Source organism: Anguilla rostrata, chromosome 19 (genome assembly GCF_018555375.3).
Source record: "Anguilla rostrata isolate EN2019 chromosome 19, ASM1855537v3, whole genome shotgun sequence".
In the NCBI taxonomy this organism is placed as follows: Eukaryota; Metazoa; Chordata; class Actinopteri; order Anguilliformes; family Anguillidae; genus Anguilla; species Anguilla rostrata.
Window position 1 is genome coordinate 3,041,216 of NC_057951.1, and position 16,929 is coordinate 3,058,144.

The 16,929-nt window shown below is 42.7% G+C and overlaps 1 protein-coding gene across 1 annotated transcript; it reads right to left on the reverse strand.

The window, feature by feature from the left end:
• Positions 1 to 1,810: 1,810 nt before the first annotated feature.
• Positions 1,811 to 15,844, reverse strand: LOC135245666 (protein mono-ADP-ribosyltransferase PARP12-like). Its single transcript, XM_064318877.1, has 12 exons — positions 15,334 to 15,844; positions 14,367 to 14,502; positions 13,306 to 13,564; positions 12,802 to 12,981; positions 12,428 to 12,560; positions 12,095 to 12,263; positions 11,604 to 11,724; positions 11,325 to 11,421; positions 9,834 to 9,918; positions 8,778 to 8,908; positions 7,954 to 8,105; positions 1,811 to 3,661 (listed from the first exon to the last, which is right to left on the reverse strand). Exons 1-12 carry the CDS (start codon positions 15,645 to 15,647, stop codon positions 3,408 to 3,410), a joined length of 2,031 nt encoding a protein of 676 aa, XP_064174947.1. The 5' UTR covers positions 15,648 to 15,844; the 3' UTR covers positions 1,811 to 3,407.
• Between the last annotated feature and the right edge of the window lie 1,085 nt (positions 15,845 to 16,929).

Genomic DNA, 16,929 nt, shown 5'->3' on the forward strand with positions numbered 1-16,929 from the left:
CAAATGAAATGGCACTCCTGCGATGGGCGAGAGTTCTTCCTGTAGTCGCGTGTTAAGCGTGAAACTCATTTCGACTTTGCATATTCTGTTGCGGCGTGCAGCAAACTTCGCCACTCGCTGCTGAGGTGGTGTGTAGGGGAGGGTAGTCACAGTTGTGAGGTGGTGTGTAGGAGAGGATAGTCACAGTTGTGTGAGGTGGTGTGTAGGGGAGGATAGTCACAGTTGTGTGAAGTGGTGTGTAGGGGAGGATATTCATAGTTGCGTGAGGTGGTGTGTAGGGGAGGATAGTTATATTTGTGAGAGCTGCAGTTATGGAGCACATGTTGGGTAAATGATTACATGCTGGGTTATGGAGGACAAGCTGGGCTATGGAGTGCAAGCTGAATTGTGGAGCACATACTGGGTTGTGCAGCATGTGCTGGGTTGTGGAGTACATGCTGGGTTGTGGAGTGCTTGCTGGATTGTGGAGTACATGCTGGGCTGTGGAGCATGTGCTGGGTTTAAGAGTACATGCTGGGCTGTGGAGCATGTGCTGGGTTGTGGAGTACATGCTGGGTTGTGGAGCTATGCTGGGTTGTGGAGTGCATGCTGGGTTGTGGAGCATGTGCTGGGTGCCCATGGGTTACTTCTCTTTTTCATGATGTCACCTCCTGCTCTCCTCTCTTTAGCCAAACAGCTGAAATTCATGATGGACCAGATGTTGAAGCCATCCCGTGTATAATCTGTTTTCACACAGTATCAAATATGGCACTTCACCATCCACCAGAAGAGAGGCAAATGATAGTTTTACTTTTTTGTTGGTGATAATATAACACACGACTATCCAACCACTTCAATATATTCTTATTTACAAGCGGTCTTGGGTAATGAAGTTGTATTTTGTAGGATAAATCTGAGGGCAAATGTGACAAAATTATACTCTAATTTAATCTAGAAACTGGAGACAGGAAATAAGAAAGTGAATACACCAAGTCCAAGGCACACAAAAGATTTTTATTCTAAGAAGAGTGCCTTGGACTTGCTGTATTCATTATTTTATCGTTTTTTCCCCCCGATTTTTTCCAAAGAGCACCTTCATAATACTTTTTTTTGGCTTTACCCTTTCTAGAAGCACCAAAGCCCTCTTCCTGTTCATTTGGATTTTCAGGAAATAAAAAGGCTTGGGAGTGTCACTATACTAAAGACCTTAATGTCCTCTGCATGTAAATGTGTAATAGTCAAAAAATAAACACAGCTTATATTAAATATGTGATATATATATATATATAAAACTCCTTGTGCATTAGTAAATGTGTACTGGGGTCTTTTTTTATCCGAACCCTCTGATTAAAGAAAATGACTGATAAACTTACTGAAAGGAATGGACTCATTCATTAGTCAAAGCAATTGCACCCCCTAGTGGATAAAAACAGTGTTTTCACCAGATGGTGCTGGAATGCCAACAGGTTGATCAAAGCTCAGCCATGAGCTTAAATTGTGTATTCTCCCTGTCGCCCACACGAGGGCGCTCACAGTGGTACAGTCACCACTCATTACTCATTTTTACTATGCAGTTCTCAGAAAGGTCTCTTTACTTTGATTCAGTTGCCATCTTGATTCTAGTTCCATTATATTGGTTTATAAACAGCTCACAAAGTCAAACATATTCCTGCACTGAAGCTAAGATACTGGTATCAGACCATAAAAAAATTGTTTACTGTGTTGGTCATAAACAATTTGTTCTTTGGATTTATAGTACCTGGTTCTGGATTTTGCAATCTGAACATTTCAGAACATTAACACCAAAGTCACCAAAATTTCACAACAAAAATTGGGGAGTAGAATCATTTATTTCACATCTGAGGCATTCAATCCAAAAAAACACCAGAAGTGCTCTCTCTACAGCAGTGTCAATGACAGTCAGATCAGGTAAGTCAGTTGAGACAGATTTTTGATTTACAGTACAGTAGTAATATTCTACTCTGGGATGTCTGTGTACACTGAACCGTAATTTATGAAAAAGCATCATTTTGTTTTGTTTTTTTTAACTTTGAATTGTTATTTTAAACTCACCATTGTAAAAAGGAACACGGAACGGATTTTACAGTAATAGTTTGTCTGGTATTCTTTTTTTCCCAGCTTTATTAGACAGTAGAGTGTAGAGAGACAGGAAGAACTAGGAGGAGAGAGAGGGTATTAATTAGTATCCACTACTAATTAATATTCAGAAAAGACCCATCAAATTTTGAAAACCCTTAAAATATGAGTGACCCCCACTGTTATCATTACAAAGCCCTGAAATGCCAATAGATGAATATAAAGAAGAGTCCCCTCAATCAACTGGTCCTGGGACTCACTGAAGAAAATCCTAACACCACTAATAATAGTCAGTCTCAGGACAGTGACATCCTCCTAGCTCACAGAATTCGACCAAACACAATTATAATGAAACAAAAATAAAAATATTTGACCTATTGGAAAAAAATAACAAAAACCCAAAATAAACTTGATTGCTATTTGGCCCTAAACAGACTGTACACCATGGTTGACTACCTGACCACAGTGACAGATAGCAAACAGAGAAAAACCTTGGCAGTCAGGGAGTGGTGGAGACAGAGCTACACTTTCTCACGGGGAAAATACCTGGACATAAGGGAAAATTTCTACCAGAATTTTGCAAAAATATGCCCTGAATTTGAAACTCTAAATGGCCACCAAAAGCTCCCCTATTTATTAGGAGAACACAAAAATGCATCAGACTAGCGGCAAATTACATCACAGCTTGCCATAAACAAAGGGACAACCAGTGAGCCTATTTGTGTAAGCCTATATGTCTGTAAACTGTATGTCCATGTATATGTTCATGTGTTCAATGGCGTATGTTCTTTGGCAACATAAGTAGTATCTTGTCATACCAATAAAGCATTTTGAATTGAATTGAATTGAGAGGGAGAGACGTGCGACAAAGGTTGGCAGTTGGACTCGAACTGCCGACGTCGCGGCTCCCAATGAGCATGTGGAAAGCGCTCTACGGGCTATGCCACGAGACACCCCAGTTTGTCTGGTATTCTACATTGGTTTAGATCCCCTTACAGCGAGGATGAAATTAACAGTGAGGTCTGAAATTTAAAAACATAAGCCCGTTAAAGACCACAGAAGACAGCAAAGTTTTAAATTATACAAAAGTGACCTGACACCAGTTTATCCCACTACAAAGATATGTTTAAATCGCAAATATTAGTTTCCAGATATTGTATTACTCGCAGCAAAAACATTTTTTAAAGAATTGTTACACACAGTCTTGTATACAAGCTCACAAAATATCAGTAAAACTGCGAAAGCCATTTTTGATTTAGCGCACATTAGCGCGTCTTATCTTTTCTACATAGTTGAATTTCGGGTCTACGGTGCGACTCTTTACTTCAGGATCAAGTACTGTACTCGATAATGTACTCCGGGTAGATCTGGTATTTCTCAAAGACGACGAAAATAGTAGGGTCTTTCATTGAGTTGACGCAGCTGTCGAAGTCCTGGCCGCTGGCTTTCTCGGGTGGGCGGAGGTAGCTGCTTTTCCCTTGTGCGTACTCCCCGACCAGGACCTGCACGGCGAACATGGTCTTCGTCTGGCCGCTGGACTTGGAGAACCGGTCCGAGTACTTGGCGTCCCTGGCAAAGTAACTTCCTGCGAGACACAGACACCGAGCGTTCGTTACCGGCGCCCGTCTTCGCGTTTAAATCCCGCTGAGACACGACCAGGAGAAAGTGTAACATGGATCATTCATAATCCAGTTAAACTATATTAACTGCGTCAAGACAAATATTTACACAGATCTGCACTATAGTTAAAGACAAGAACTTTTACTTTGACACAAACACTGTTGCTGACTTCAGCAACACCAGACTCCATGAATTGCAATTCATTTAATGCTCACTGAAATACCACGTAGCCCTGGGTACTGGAAATTTAATCAACACCTGTTAAATGACTCTAATTTTATAACCAAAACAAATGAATTTATCACAGAATTTTTTTCTTACAATATTAACTCAACAAATCCTCATATAGTATGGGATGCTTTTAAGTGTACCTTTAAAAGCCATGTAATTAAATTTTCTTTGCAAAAAAAAATAAAAATAATCATTTTTAAACAGAGAAAAGACATTGATGTATTAAATAGGATTGTAGATAGTTCTAACAATATACCCAATGAGACGCTCGATAAATTGGATGAAAACCAAAAAGAATTGGAATGCCTCTACCAAGAAAGAACTAATAATAATTACTTATTACTTAGAAAAAGGCGAGAGAGCTACAGCTTTCTTTCTAAAACTTCAACGTTGGAATACTTAAAAAAAAATCTAAATTAATTATTAATAACAATGTACCAGTGATAACACCTAAAGATTAATATTAAGGGAAGAAAATAAATACTTCCCGAAAATATATTCCTTTGACACTGCCCCAACGCCTCTTACAGATGAAAAATGTACCTTATTCTTTCCTGACAAGTATTCTAAAAAAATTTCACAATCACAAAGAATTTCTTGTGAAGGGATTATCTCAGAGGATGATCTTTTCAAGGCAATTAATTTGTTTAAACCTGGGAAAACTCCGGGGCTAGATGGAATTCCAATTGAACTACATCAGACCTTCGATGACACTCTTAGAGGTCCACTGCTTACATGTTATTATTAACCATATGAAAAAGGTTCCTTCTCAGATACACAACGAGAAGGTGTAATCTCCCTTTTATTAAAACAGGACCCTAATGGTCAATATAAAGACCCCGTACACCTAAAAAATTGGAGACCATTGACACTTCAGTGTTGTAATGCAAAGATTCTTGCTAAATGTACAGCGCATTGTATAAAAAAAGGTTTTACCAGACATCATTCACTGATGATCAGACTGGCTTCCTTCAGGGAAGATACATCGGAGATAACATTCCCCAACTACTCGAAATTATAGAATGCTTTGATAAACATGAAAAACCGTGTTTGATATTTATCGCTGACTTTGAAAAGGCCTTTGATAAGGTTAGACTGGATTTTATACACAAATGTCTCAATTTTTTAAACTTTGGTGAATCCTTAAGAAACTGACTCAAAGTATTATATAATAATCCTGTATGTAAAATAATTAACAATGGTTATTTTTCTGAAGGTATAAAACTGTCTGGAGGTGTGAAACAAGGAGGTCCACTGGCCCCATACTTAATTACAACGGCCATAGAAATGCTGGCCGTAAAAATTAGAGGAAATAATAATATTGATGGTTTAGAAATTAAAGGGTTAACATCAAAAATTTCAATGTATGCAGATGATACAAATGTCCCAATATCTCCTCAGTTAGCATCTCTTCAAGCTCTTACAGAAGATTTGGATAACTTCGCTATTTACTCTGGTTTAAAGCCAAATTATGAAAAATGCAACTTACTTAGAATTGCCTCCCTAAAAGGTACAAAATTTGAACTACAATGCAGTCTTCCAATAAAATGGACCGGTGGACATCCTTGGTATTCATATTCCAAGTGATATGAAAGAACTAGTAGCTGCAAATTTCAACTCTAAAATCGGTAAAATAGATAAAATATTACAGCCGTGGAAAGGCGTACTCCTTTCTCTTTATGGAAAATTTGCCCTGATAAACTCACTAATTGTATTTCAATTCAAGTATCTATTTATGTCTCTTCCATCACCTTATAATTCATTTTTTCAATTATATGAGCAAAAAATATTTAAATTCATTTGTAATAACAAACCAGAAAAAGTGAAGCGGAGTACATATATAATAAACATGAAGATGGTTCTCATATAGATTATTATGTACTTTTCATCCAATTTTTTAAAACAAGCCTTTTCCATTTTTACAGTTAAAACCCCTGCACTTTCCTTTAATTACAGAGGAAATACTGCCTAATGCATCAACTTTTCTAAAAGAAGCTATGCAATCATGGTTACATTTTCAATTTTACACACCAGAACACGTTGATGGAATTTTTCAGCAGGCAATTTGGCTGAATTCAAGTGTTTTGGTGGAGGGGAGGCCTTTCGTGTGGCTGCCAATGGTTAATAGAGGTATAGTTTTGTTCAAAGATATTTTAGATGTAGATGGAGGAATCATGTCCTACAATAGATTGGTTTATGGTTTATGGAAATGTGTGTCCCCTGCAAAATTTTAATCAGTTCCATTCCCTGTAAATGGAAGAAAATTGTTAAAAAGGGATCTGGCTGGATTCTTGTCTGTAGACCAGACATTAGAAATTTTAGGTGGGTCCAAAAAAATTACAGTATTAATAAAAAATTATATGATTTTAACATGGCTTCTAGCAATTTAACAGCTCTTTCATATAGCTTTCACAAAAGCTGGGAAGATTATATGGATACACCTATCCCATGGAAGCGTGTTTTTAATTTAATATATAAAACAACACTAGATACATTCACAAGATTGTTTCAGTACAAATTACTAAATAAATTTCTACCTACTAGAAAAATGTTAAGGATATGGGGACTGGAGCACTCTGACCTATGTAGATTCTGCAAAGAGGAGGTTGAATCATCGGTGGATTTGTTTTGGTACTGTCCTGTCATAGCATCCTTTTGGATGGAGATACAGCACTGGCCATTCCTATATTCAGGATATGCGTGATTTGGAACTTTACAATATAATCTGATTGGCGATTTGGATGACAAATGTCCTACAATAAAAAAGATAATTATATTACTCGCCAAAAGATTTATAATTCAAGCATCAAATGTAGAGGATTTGAGATTGCACAGATTTAAGAACCAGGTCAAACATCATTGTGGGATGGAGGGGAAGATTGCCACGAATGTAGGCAAACTTGCACAGCATACAGCCGCGTGGGAAAAAAATTGTAACACAGGAGGGTTGGTCTTAGTTGTTTATGTTTTACGTTTTCTTTACTTTTTATTTTCATTTGTAACTCTAAAGCATGTGAGAGAATATGAATATATGCATGGGTGCAAATTTGTTGAATGTATATATATATATTGTGTAAAGTCTGTAAAGTTTTTGGTCCTCCTAGGGTGGGGGAAATTAAAAAAAATTAAAATAAAAAAAACACCAAACTCGCGGAACTTGGGCGGACGGGTACAACGTAGGATCCTACAGGCCTTCACAGCCAGGTGTACATGCAGAGAGACTTTCAGATTGCGAGCAGCAAGTGGCGATTATCCTCTTACAAAAAGAATGTCATCTTCAATGTGATCTTGCAGCACGGATGGGGTGGATGATGTCGATAATTTGAGTAAGACATTTTGACAGCTGATTTATGCCACAACATGGCTGCTAGCCCATGTAGCCAGTATCTAGTTACATTCACAATCAGAGTATTCCTCACAGCAGAAACCCAACCCCCCCCCCCCCCCAAATCTTCAGTGGGTCACACTGAATGGTTCTGGATGCTGGCGAGTGGTTGGCACGGTCACAGCGGACAAAGGTTTAAAATGCATACGGCACGTTAGCCGTCGTACGTTAGCGCACGTCCATCGTGTGCCACTTAGCCGCGTGAGCGTGTTCTAGCGCTAGGTGGGGTGCGCTCCATTGAATACCTGCTGGAATATTTGTACTCAGAAGCAGGATGTGCCAGGTCATATTCTTCGCATTCGCTGAGTCTTTCGAGCAGTTAGGGGCTGGTACAGGACCGGCCCCTCCATGCTAGCACGCAATATGCTATCGGCTAGCAAAAAACAGGTTATAGTCTACAGAGTGCAGGCATGCTAACTGAAGTCTAAGCTAGACCATACTGAAAACGCTTATAAACAAAACAACGAAATGGAACACATATGGCTATTCAATCTAGTATGTTCCATTGTTTTTGTATCGTAAGTTGTTTGCTAGCAGCTTATTCTCTTCCTACCTACCCAACCTTCTTTCCCGTTATTGAAAACTCCCGGTGCTGGTTACCATGGTGAGCATGGTGGTGGGGGGGGGGGGGGTTGGTTTACCTTTGCCATAGGCGGTCCCGTGGGTGCCGCAGATCCTCCAGTCAAAGTTCTGCTCGCAGATGGTCTCGATGAGGGACTGCTTAGTGCCGTGGAACAGGAGCCGCTGGTCTACAGGCCGGCCTCCATTCTTGTTTCGCATCTTCTCCTCCTGCCTGCCAGCACGCACGTACAGGGAGCCAGCGTGAGGTAAGGAGGGAGTGTGTGTGTGTGTGTGTGAGTGAGTGAGTGTGAGTCTGTGAACCTGTGTGAGTGTGAGTGTGTGAGCCTGTGTGTGTGTGTGAGTGTGTGTGTGTGTGTTAGTGTATGTGAGTGTGTGAGCCTGTGTGTGTGTGTGAGTGTGTGTGTGTGCGAATGTGTGAGTGTGAGTGTGAGTGTGTGTGTGAGCCTGTGTGTGTGTGAGTGTGTGTGTGTGTGAGCCTGTGTGTGTGAGTGTGTGTGAGTGAGTGAGTGTGTGTGTGAGTGAGTGTGTGTGTGTGTGCGTGTGTGAGCCTGTGTGTGTGTGTGTGTGTGTGTGGACTTGTACTACTATCTTCGTGAGAACCAAATGTCCTCACAAGGATAGAAAGATGAGGAAAATTACGGAAAGTGAGGACATTTTGCTGGTCCTCTCTTTTTCAAGAGGCTGTTTTAGGCTTAGAATTAGGATAAGACTAGGGTTAGGGTTAGGGTTAGGCATGTAGTGGTTGGGGTTAGGGTTAGAGTTAGAGGTTACAGAATGAATGTAGTCAATGGAAATTAGTCGGAAGTCCTCACAAGTTTTGCAGTACAATGCTGAGTGTGTTGTGTGCATGTGAGTGTGTGTGTGCATGTCTCGCTGTGCTCACCACTGGAAGAACTTGTACAGGCAGGGGTTCTGGATCCTCTGGATGCTGTGCACAGTGCTCTTGGGCATGGTCTGCTTGAACTGCTGGTCCACCTCCTGGAACTCCATGGATGTGGCCAACAGGAGAATGAGCTGTGGAGAGGGACAGAGGGCAGGAGTCACGCCCGGCGTGGCATCGCGGGCACCGAGGCTCTGCGGGCGCAGACGCTGGCGGCACTGTGGCACAGCGGGCAGGGGGATTCACCAAAGGGTTACCATGGGTTACATGACCTGGGCAGAGTAATCATCAAATCAAATCGATGTTGTTTGTACAGCGCTCAGAGAAATACCACAAAGGCGCTGAGCAGAGTAACAGTGGGCGCGCACACCTGACTCTACTAATTGAGGTGCCTAGCAACCACTCTAGTGATTGATTAGCAGAATCAGGTGTGTGCACCCTTTATGTACTGGCCCTTTCTGGATAAGACTGGGGACCCCAGCTCTAAAACACGAAAAGCACCTCATTAAGAAAAATGAACAGCTTGTTCAAATTCTGGGATTGCAGTTGAGGTTGGAATGAAAACCAGCAAACACAGTGGTCCACCAGGACAGAGTTTAAGAACCACCGGACTACACCATGGTCCCCCTGACCCACTTTAGCTGTCCTGCTGGTTTGAATTTGGATTTCCTTTTTGGAATAATGTTGCAGGTAACGCTGCGTAGATACGTAGAAAGCTACTCAATCAGAATGTCCTCTAACACATTCAGCACCTACATTATACAGCACATTATACACAAGATCATTTTGTCCTGTACATTTATCATTCTGGATGGATGGTAAATTGCAATTCGCAAAGCTGTCTGCTAAGCAATTGGTAATAATTACAGCTGATTATTGTACAGTCGCTGTGCTTGTACCAACCTTTCTTAGCTTAATACTTAATAATTAGCAGTAGAATGCAATGCCTAATTCAGATTTACTGGGCTAAATCCCTGGCAAACCAAACAGCCGCTCCCTCTCGCCACGGTAGCAGGGGAGAGGAGAGTGTTGTCGTAGCGTGCGCGGTGCTGGGATGACCTTGTAGTGAAATTCAGGCAGGGCTTCCTGGTCCCAGTGCTTTGGAACGCTGGCAGCAGAGGAGCCGGAAGCTTCTGGAGTCCCGCTGAGACAGACAGACAGATAGACAGACAGACAGGACACACGCAGTCAATCTCGGCAGGCCACGCCCACTCTCCTTCAAAGAAAACCGCGCCCACTCTCAGCACACGTTTATCGGGTCACTTACCAGTGAGTGTATTTTCCTAACTCCTCAGTTTTACTTTAACTTTTCCGTGTGATGCAGGGAAACCTAGGGGATGTTTTTGTGCGTTCGTTCGCGCGTGCATTGTCTATTTGAAAAAGGAAAGCCCCGATGGGCAGAATAACCTGTTCTCATCTTTATTTATTTATTCATATGCTCTTATACTCTAATGCTATATACTTCAATGTGCTAGACTGCTATGAATCCACCAAAGTGGAAATACAATCTATTCAAATTTCATTACCAGAGAAAGAATAGATCATTAAATACAGCATAGACAAATAGTAACATATGGAGCAAATGGTAAGGCCAACTGCATTTCAACACATTTAATAGACTGTTGGACAGCCTAGCTATTTCAGGCAGGAACCCAGAAGCACCTCTGATTGGTTGGATCACAGAGTTCTTTGCTTCCTATTTAATAAGACATGCCTTCATTGGAGGAAGTCAGGGACATGCTTTCACACTACTGATGAAACAACCAATTGTGATTTTAACTGAAGAGCTCGGTACGGCATTGAGCTGCATTCCCTCTACTCTCCTGCTTGGTTGAAACCCTTATCATTTTGGTTATGACAGAGTGGTCCTAAAGAACAGAACAATGCAATCCACTGTGTCTCAAATAAAGGGCTATCTGCCCAAAACATCTGTCATGTACCTACACAGGTTATTTTGCTAGAGCAGGGCTGCCCAACCCTGTTGCTGGAGATCAACCATCCTGTCGGTTTTCATTCCAAACATAATTCGACACACCTAATTCTACGAATTAGCAGGTCACTGAGATCTCTAGCTGTTGAGTGAGGTGTGGCTTTGTTAGGGTTTGGAATGACAAGGATCCCTTACAGGAAGGTACATTTCCAGGAACAGGGTTGGTTACCACTGTGCTAGAAGATGGCTGCCTATCTGGGTTTTGGTTAAAATCATAGGTAGGCTTTATACACACAGGATTATACAGCACAGTGTAGCAAACATTACATTACAGGCATTTAGCAGACGCTCTTATCCAAAGCGACTTACACAACTTTTTTACATAGCATTTTACATTGTATCCATTTGTACAGCTGGATATATACTGAAGCAATTTCAGTTAAGTACCTTGCTCAATGGTACAACGGCAGTGTCCTACCCAGGATTCAAACCAACTACCTTTCGGTTACAAGTCTAGTTCCTTACCCACTGTGCTACACTCCGTCCACAAACTTGGCAGAGTACAGCGGGTAGTGATTAAAATGACCCTCATCATCATCGTCATCTCGTAACACACTTACCTCTTCAGCTTTTTCTCCACGTCTTCAATGGAAAGGAACCACGGCCGCCTTCGAACCTCTCTCTTGGTGTTATATTTTAGGTTTCGCTGAGTCATGTCTGCGAGGGGCACAGAACCGAGCGGTGAGTTCTTGGAACCGGCACGGGCCGCAGGGTAAAACGGACCCCAGGGCAAAGACGGGGAAGCAAAAAATAAACAAATAAATAAAAGACACCAATGAAATAAAGCGTAGGAATAAACCATTCCGACACGGGGGGGGGGGGGGGGTTCCGCACTGTACCTTTGAAGCTGAGCAAGTACTGCTGACTGCCAGCGGTGAAGGAGATCTCCCCCTTGGTGTCGGCCAGGTAAGCGTTCTCTAGAGTCAGGGATGTGATGGAGGACCTCGCTTTCGAATCGCCCTACAGGAAACGGGGCCAAAGGTTTACCGCCGTCCGGTCTCGATTCCCCCGCGACGCGGCGCGAGTAAATAGTTCTGCCGGGCTGCTTTTGGGAGCAGCGCGGAGAGCAGGCGCTTAGACGCGCTGCAGACGTGCTTACCGGCAGCTCCCCCGTCCTTGGAAAAAGATAAGGCGTCGACAACAACTTCCTGGAAACGCACTGCCTTATTTGTCCTTGACAATTAACCCTTTAAGGTGTATAATCACATATATGTGATTATAATGTTCATAACTGAACTTTCTAATGCTGATGTCACAATCACTGCGGGTAATTGAAAGCGATGGGAACACTGGCGTTTTTTTTTTTTTTTTTTTAAAGGGGATAACTGACCTCAGAGCCAAACTTGAACCACTTCCCCTTGTCACTCTTCCAGTACCACAGCCAGTCGGTGGTGAGGATGAAGTTGGGGGGCTTGGTGACGGAGGAGACGGTGGAGAGGCGGCGCACTTTGGAGGATCTGCTCGTCATGGCGAGGAAATCCACCTGAGAAATCCCCTTACTGGGAACAGGCCCACATGGGGAGTGAGAGAGGGCTGCATTCGCTCGGCCTGTCCCCCGCACCCACCTTCAAACACGGCACCCGCCCCCTCATTTCTATCACCGCACTGCCAGCCAGTGTGATCCACTGGGTGGAGAGCTGCTTGTGAATCGTTCGGTGCAAACCTTGCATTGTTCGCAGGGTTACAGTAGGCTTGCTCAACATCCTCCATGTCCACCAGATCCTTCCAGGTGGTTCCAGCCCACTGATAGATCTGCCATCTGTAGGGCAGGTGGTAGTGAACCCGAATACACTTCTCTGCAGGACAAATCAGAATCAGAATTATTTATTCGCCAAGTACGATGTACAAGAAATTTCCCTTTGTGCAAGGTGTCAACATATAATCCAATACAGAGAGTTTAAGAGCTTAAAAAAGGAGAGCAAGGCTTGAGAGGAGAGCAGGGCACGCCCTGCGGAACCGTCCGGAAGGAAACAGGGAGGGCAGAGGAGGAAGAGGAAGAAGAGGAGACGAAGAAGGGAAGGAGGGGAAAAGACGAACCTTTGAAACTGCAGTGGCGGCGGAGGAAGAACAGGCAGATCTCGCTGCTGTCGGCCTCGCTGGCGGAGGGGACGGAGGGCTGGCGGGAGCGCTCCCTTGTCGGCGGCGGCGGGGCGGCAGCGGCGGCGGCGGCGGCGGCGGCGGCGGGCGCAGGAGCCGCGGCGGCCTTGGGGCGGCCTGCTGCGGAGCGTGAACACACACAAGCTAAACCAGCGCGACTGCCATGCATTACAGCTCAATGGACATACACGTTAAATTAGCAATATATTTTTATTAATGTATATATATATATATATATGTGTGTGTATTCATATATATTTCATATATATGTAAATTGACATACATTTACGAAAGCTTGTATATTTTCCCAGATATTGCAAAGCTTTGAAATAACTTGATAATATATTTTGATATATTTTCTGTACATATCGTATATTTTCATAAGGGCGAACAACACCCTAATCCGAAACGGTGACCATCCCGTCCCGCGAGCGCGTTCCCTACCCGCAGGGCTGTGCGCGTGCCCGGCGATGGCGAACATGTTCCGGTATGCCTTGTACAGGCCGCCGGCGTTCTCCGGGCTGGCGCCCCGGCGCTTCAGGATCTCGCTGGCAGCGGCGTCGAAGGCGTGCGCCCGCTTGCACTGGTCCCCGAACGTGCAGTCGCCCTGCAGGAAGTGCTGGCACACGTGCAGGCCCTTGCAGCTCTCCTCGAACTTGCAGGAGCCATGCTCACCGTTGCCCTTGTTGTAATGCGAGCACACCTGAAAAGGCGATTAAAAGGAGGTCAACGCTTCCCACAATGCACCTGCCATGCGCAGCAAGCCATGCTCCAAACTGTATACGTATCGCGTTCGATCTAGAGCGGCGGTGACCAGCCCTGTTCCTGGAGGTCTACTGTCCTGTAGGTTTTCACTCCAAACATAACAAAGCACACCTCATTCAACAGCTAGAGATCTATCATCCTGTAGGTTTTCACTTCAATTAGGGGAGCCAGGTGTGTTGAAATGAAAACCTACAGGATGGCAGATCTCCAGGAACTGGAGTGTGTAGCAGGTGCCGAAGTAAAGCGGTCACGTGATCAAGAGCATTCCAAACCTAAGAACGCAACGAGGCAAGAACGCAAGATTTTATCAGAAGTTCTTTTTATGTTCTTGGGAGGACTAAAAAACTAAGTGCACTTTGATGTACGTTGTTTCCGAGGTTTTCTCTTCCCAGTAGCAATGGTTCTGTATTTGAGGGTGAAAAATATTTTTTACGAGAAAATGGATGACAGAAGGCAGGACGCTTTACTGTACAAGTGTACGTATATTTTATTTCTGGATTTAGTAGTGTCAAAGTATTTCTTGCCAAGGTAAGAGGTCACTAGCTGTGACATCAACGTACAGTACCTTTCAAACTGAACGGATTTCAAGCGTTCTTACACTCGATAAGTATGTTCTTGTCAGCCTACCCGGAGGTGTGTTCATTGACGACAACAAAAACAAACAAGAGAAACGACTGAACACAGGCACGTATCCGGGCGTGTGCTGTGACTCCGCTTGGGCGGCAGGCCGGGGTTCTCACCTCCGGCAGTAGAGACGGGTCATTCTGCAGCAGCAGGGCGAACAGCTCTGCAGCCCCCAGGTCCTGCAGGCCGTGTCTGGCGCAGGCCGCTCTGTTGTTGGCCGAGTCCAAGTCGTGGGATTTTTTGCACTTGTTCCTGAAAGGGTTAACGTAAACTAGGTAAATACGACCGTAAATGAATATAAACCAGAGCCGTATATTCCATCGTCTTTGGTTGTGGGGGGAAAAATATTACTGACCAAAAACAAGAAATAATGTCGCAACACATCAACAAATCTGTCATTTAATTGCTACACAAAAATATGAGCAAGACAAAATTTGGCAGACACCCTTATCGAGTGAGTTACAAGATTATGATGCCATGATTAAGAAACTACTTAAGAAAAATTGGTTAATGACACCTGCTGAAAACGGTTAAACTGCGAACTCTGACACTAAAGACAACCCTGCATTACACAAGTGTTCTAAGTGACTCATACATCTATGTTATTATGTTGCGAAACATTCAACAGGATAACCTACAGAGTATCTGTTTATTTTGCAGCATAAAAATGATCGATTGAGATCTAAAACAGAATAATGTCAAGGTAGCCGGACTAAGCGTCACCCCTAGACCCGATCAATTACAAACATTTTTCAGCAAAAGTGAATTTAGCCAGGTGAAAAATACATGGGAGGATTCCACAGCTAGCCCATGACTAAAATGTAGGCACACCCGTGGCCATTGTTTGTTTTGTGATAGGTTTAATCGCGATGACAGTTTGGTGTTAGGGTCTGTTAACACATTACCCGGTTCACCAATTATACAACAGTAAAATAACAGACATTGTCAGCAAGACCTGTCAGGGATTTTGGTTACACAAAATACAAAAAGTTTAATGGCAATATATATTCTAGAATACACATCAGATAAACGTTTATGAGTGTACCACGTATATGCCTACCGATACCCATGCCATCTACATACCCGTACTTGCAGCTGCCGCACACAAGATATTTGCACAGATGTAAATCTTCACAGCTGACACAGTCGCCGGGCTGTTTTTTGCAAATCCTTAGTGATGTCTTTGCTATGATCAAGCTGTTTGCGCTCACGGCACTGGTCGCGGAGCATTTTTCTTTTCCTTCAATAATAACAAACTTGCAGGTGTCTCTCAAGAAACACGAAATGTCAGAAGTGGTGACAGTTCGCCGGATAGTTTGTTCAAGCAGTCCATACTCCATAGAGCCTTCATTTTGACAGATAGTCCTGGTGATACGGTTGGCAGTAGACATTTTCATCAGAGATCTGCTGGCTACCCTTCCACTTGCTCGCTTCCCTGTAATTTTCTGATTACTGAAGAAATGAAACTGAAACTTTCTGTAATCTCGATTCGAGTGCCATTCCTTAATATTCGCTTGGTGACGCAGTTCTTTGATTTTACTGGCGGACTACCAACGTTAAAGGTGCTTGCCGCCACCTATTGTACCAGAGTGTTTTTGTTTCTGTTTTGTTTTACTGCGGTTGGCATCCAGAAATGTTGCAGGATTCTACATTGTTGATAATAGTCTAAATTGATTTATCAAGTTGGAAACTCAATTGATTGTCTGTTGAGTACAAAGATTCAGCTGTTTGTACTCAATTAACCTTTTCTCTTAAGTTTTTTTGCTTTTAATGACATTTAATGAGTAATTTAATGATAGGCCTACAAGAACCTGAAGGCATTAAAAACCTGAACATCATCTATAAACGCTTTCAAGAAATCACCTGCCAGCGCGTGCACTAGTACCTGAAGCAGATCCATTCGGCGCCAAACCAAAAAAAATGTATTTACATATTAATGTAAATATTTTAATACGTGAGTTGTCCTGAATGAATAGTATGTTTCTTCGTATAAATGTGTTTTTAAATGCGAATATATGCTGCTAGGGAAATTAAGTAGTGTATGTGTGCATGTAGCCTATGTATGGCCACCTTCTTTCTTTTTGGTCACCTGGCAAACAATTACCACTGGAATACGGTCCTAAAACCATACTATTCATTCTTTTTATAAAAATAAAGCCTTACACCCCAAAATGAGCCTACTTTTGGAACAGATTTTTACATGGGAAAAAGTACCTGGCCACCTACCCAACATCTCTTCCTAAATTATGGGGATTATTATGGAGTTGTAGGCTAATATGAAGCCGTTAAATTAGTCATAAATCAGAAAGCGATGGCACAAAGACATTTCTGAAATAACACACCAGAAACGCTAATTCCAAGTTTATTTGCGACATAGTTTTGCATCCAAACTTCAAATGACGGATTGAACCGCCCACACGAAATCTTTTTCTATATGTTTAATAATGGATACCATTGCCTGAAGATGGTCAACAACAGCAGCTGCTTGGTAATTCGATTTTCGTTTAGCCTACATTTATGCCGGAAATGCACTAAATGTAGGCTGTATGATTGTACTATAATTATAAAAGGCCAATTAAACGAATATGTAGTCTGGCTATAATCCCAGTGGAAGCACACAATCTGAAAAGTTGAAACCGCGTGATGGCGTTTTACTATTGCAGTTTCCCAAAGAGAATT

Coding starts and splice junctions, on each gene's coding strand:
- LOC135245666 (XM_064318877.1), bottom strand. CDS start 15,647: ATGAAAATGTCTACTGCCAACCGTATCACCAGGACTATCTGTCAAAAT. Junction 8,106..8,777: donor CTGTACAAGTTCTTCCAGTG/GTGAGCACAGCG, acceptor GCGTGCTGGCAG/GCAGGAGGAGAAGATGCGAA. Junction 3,662..7,953: donor CGGGACCGCCTATGGCAAAG/GTAAACCAACCC, acceptor TGTGTCTCGCAG/GAAGTTACTTTGCCAGGGAC.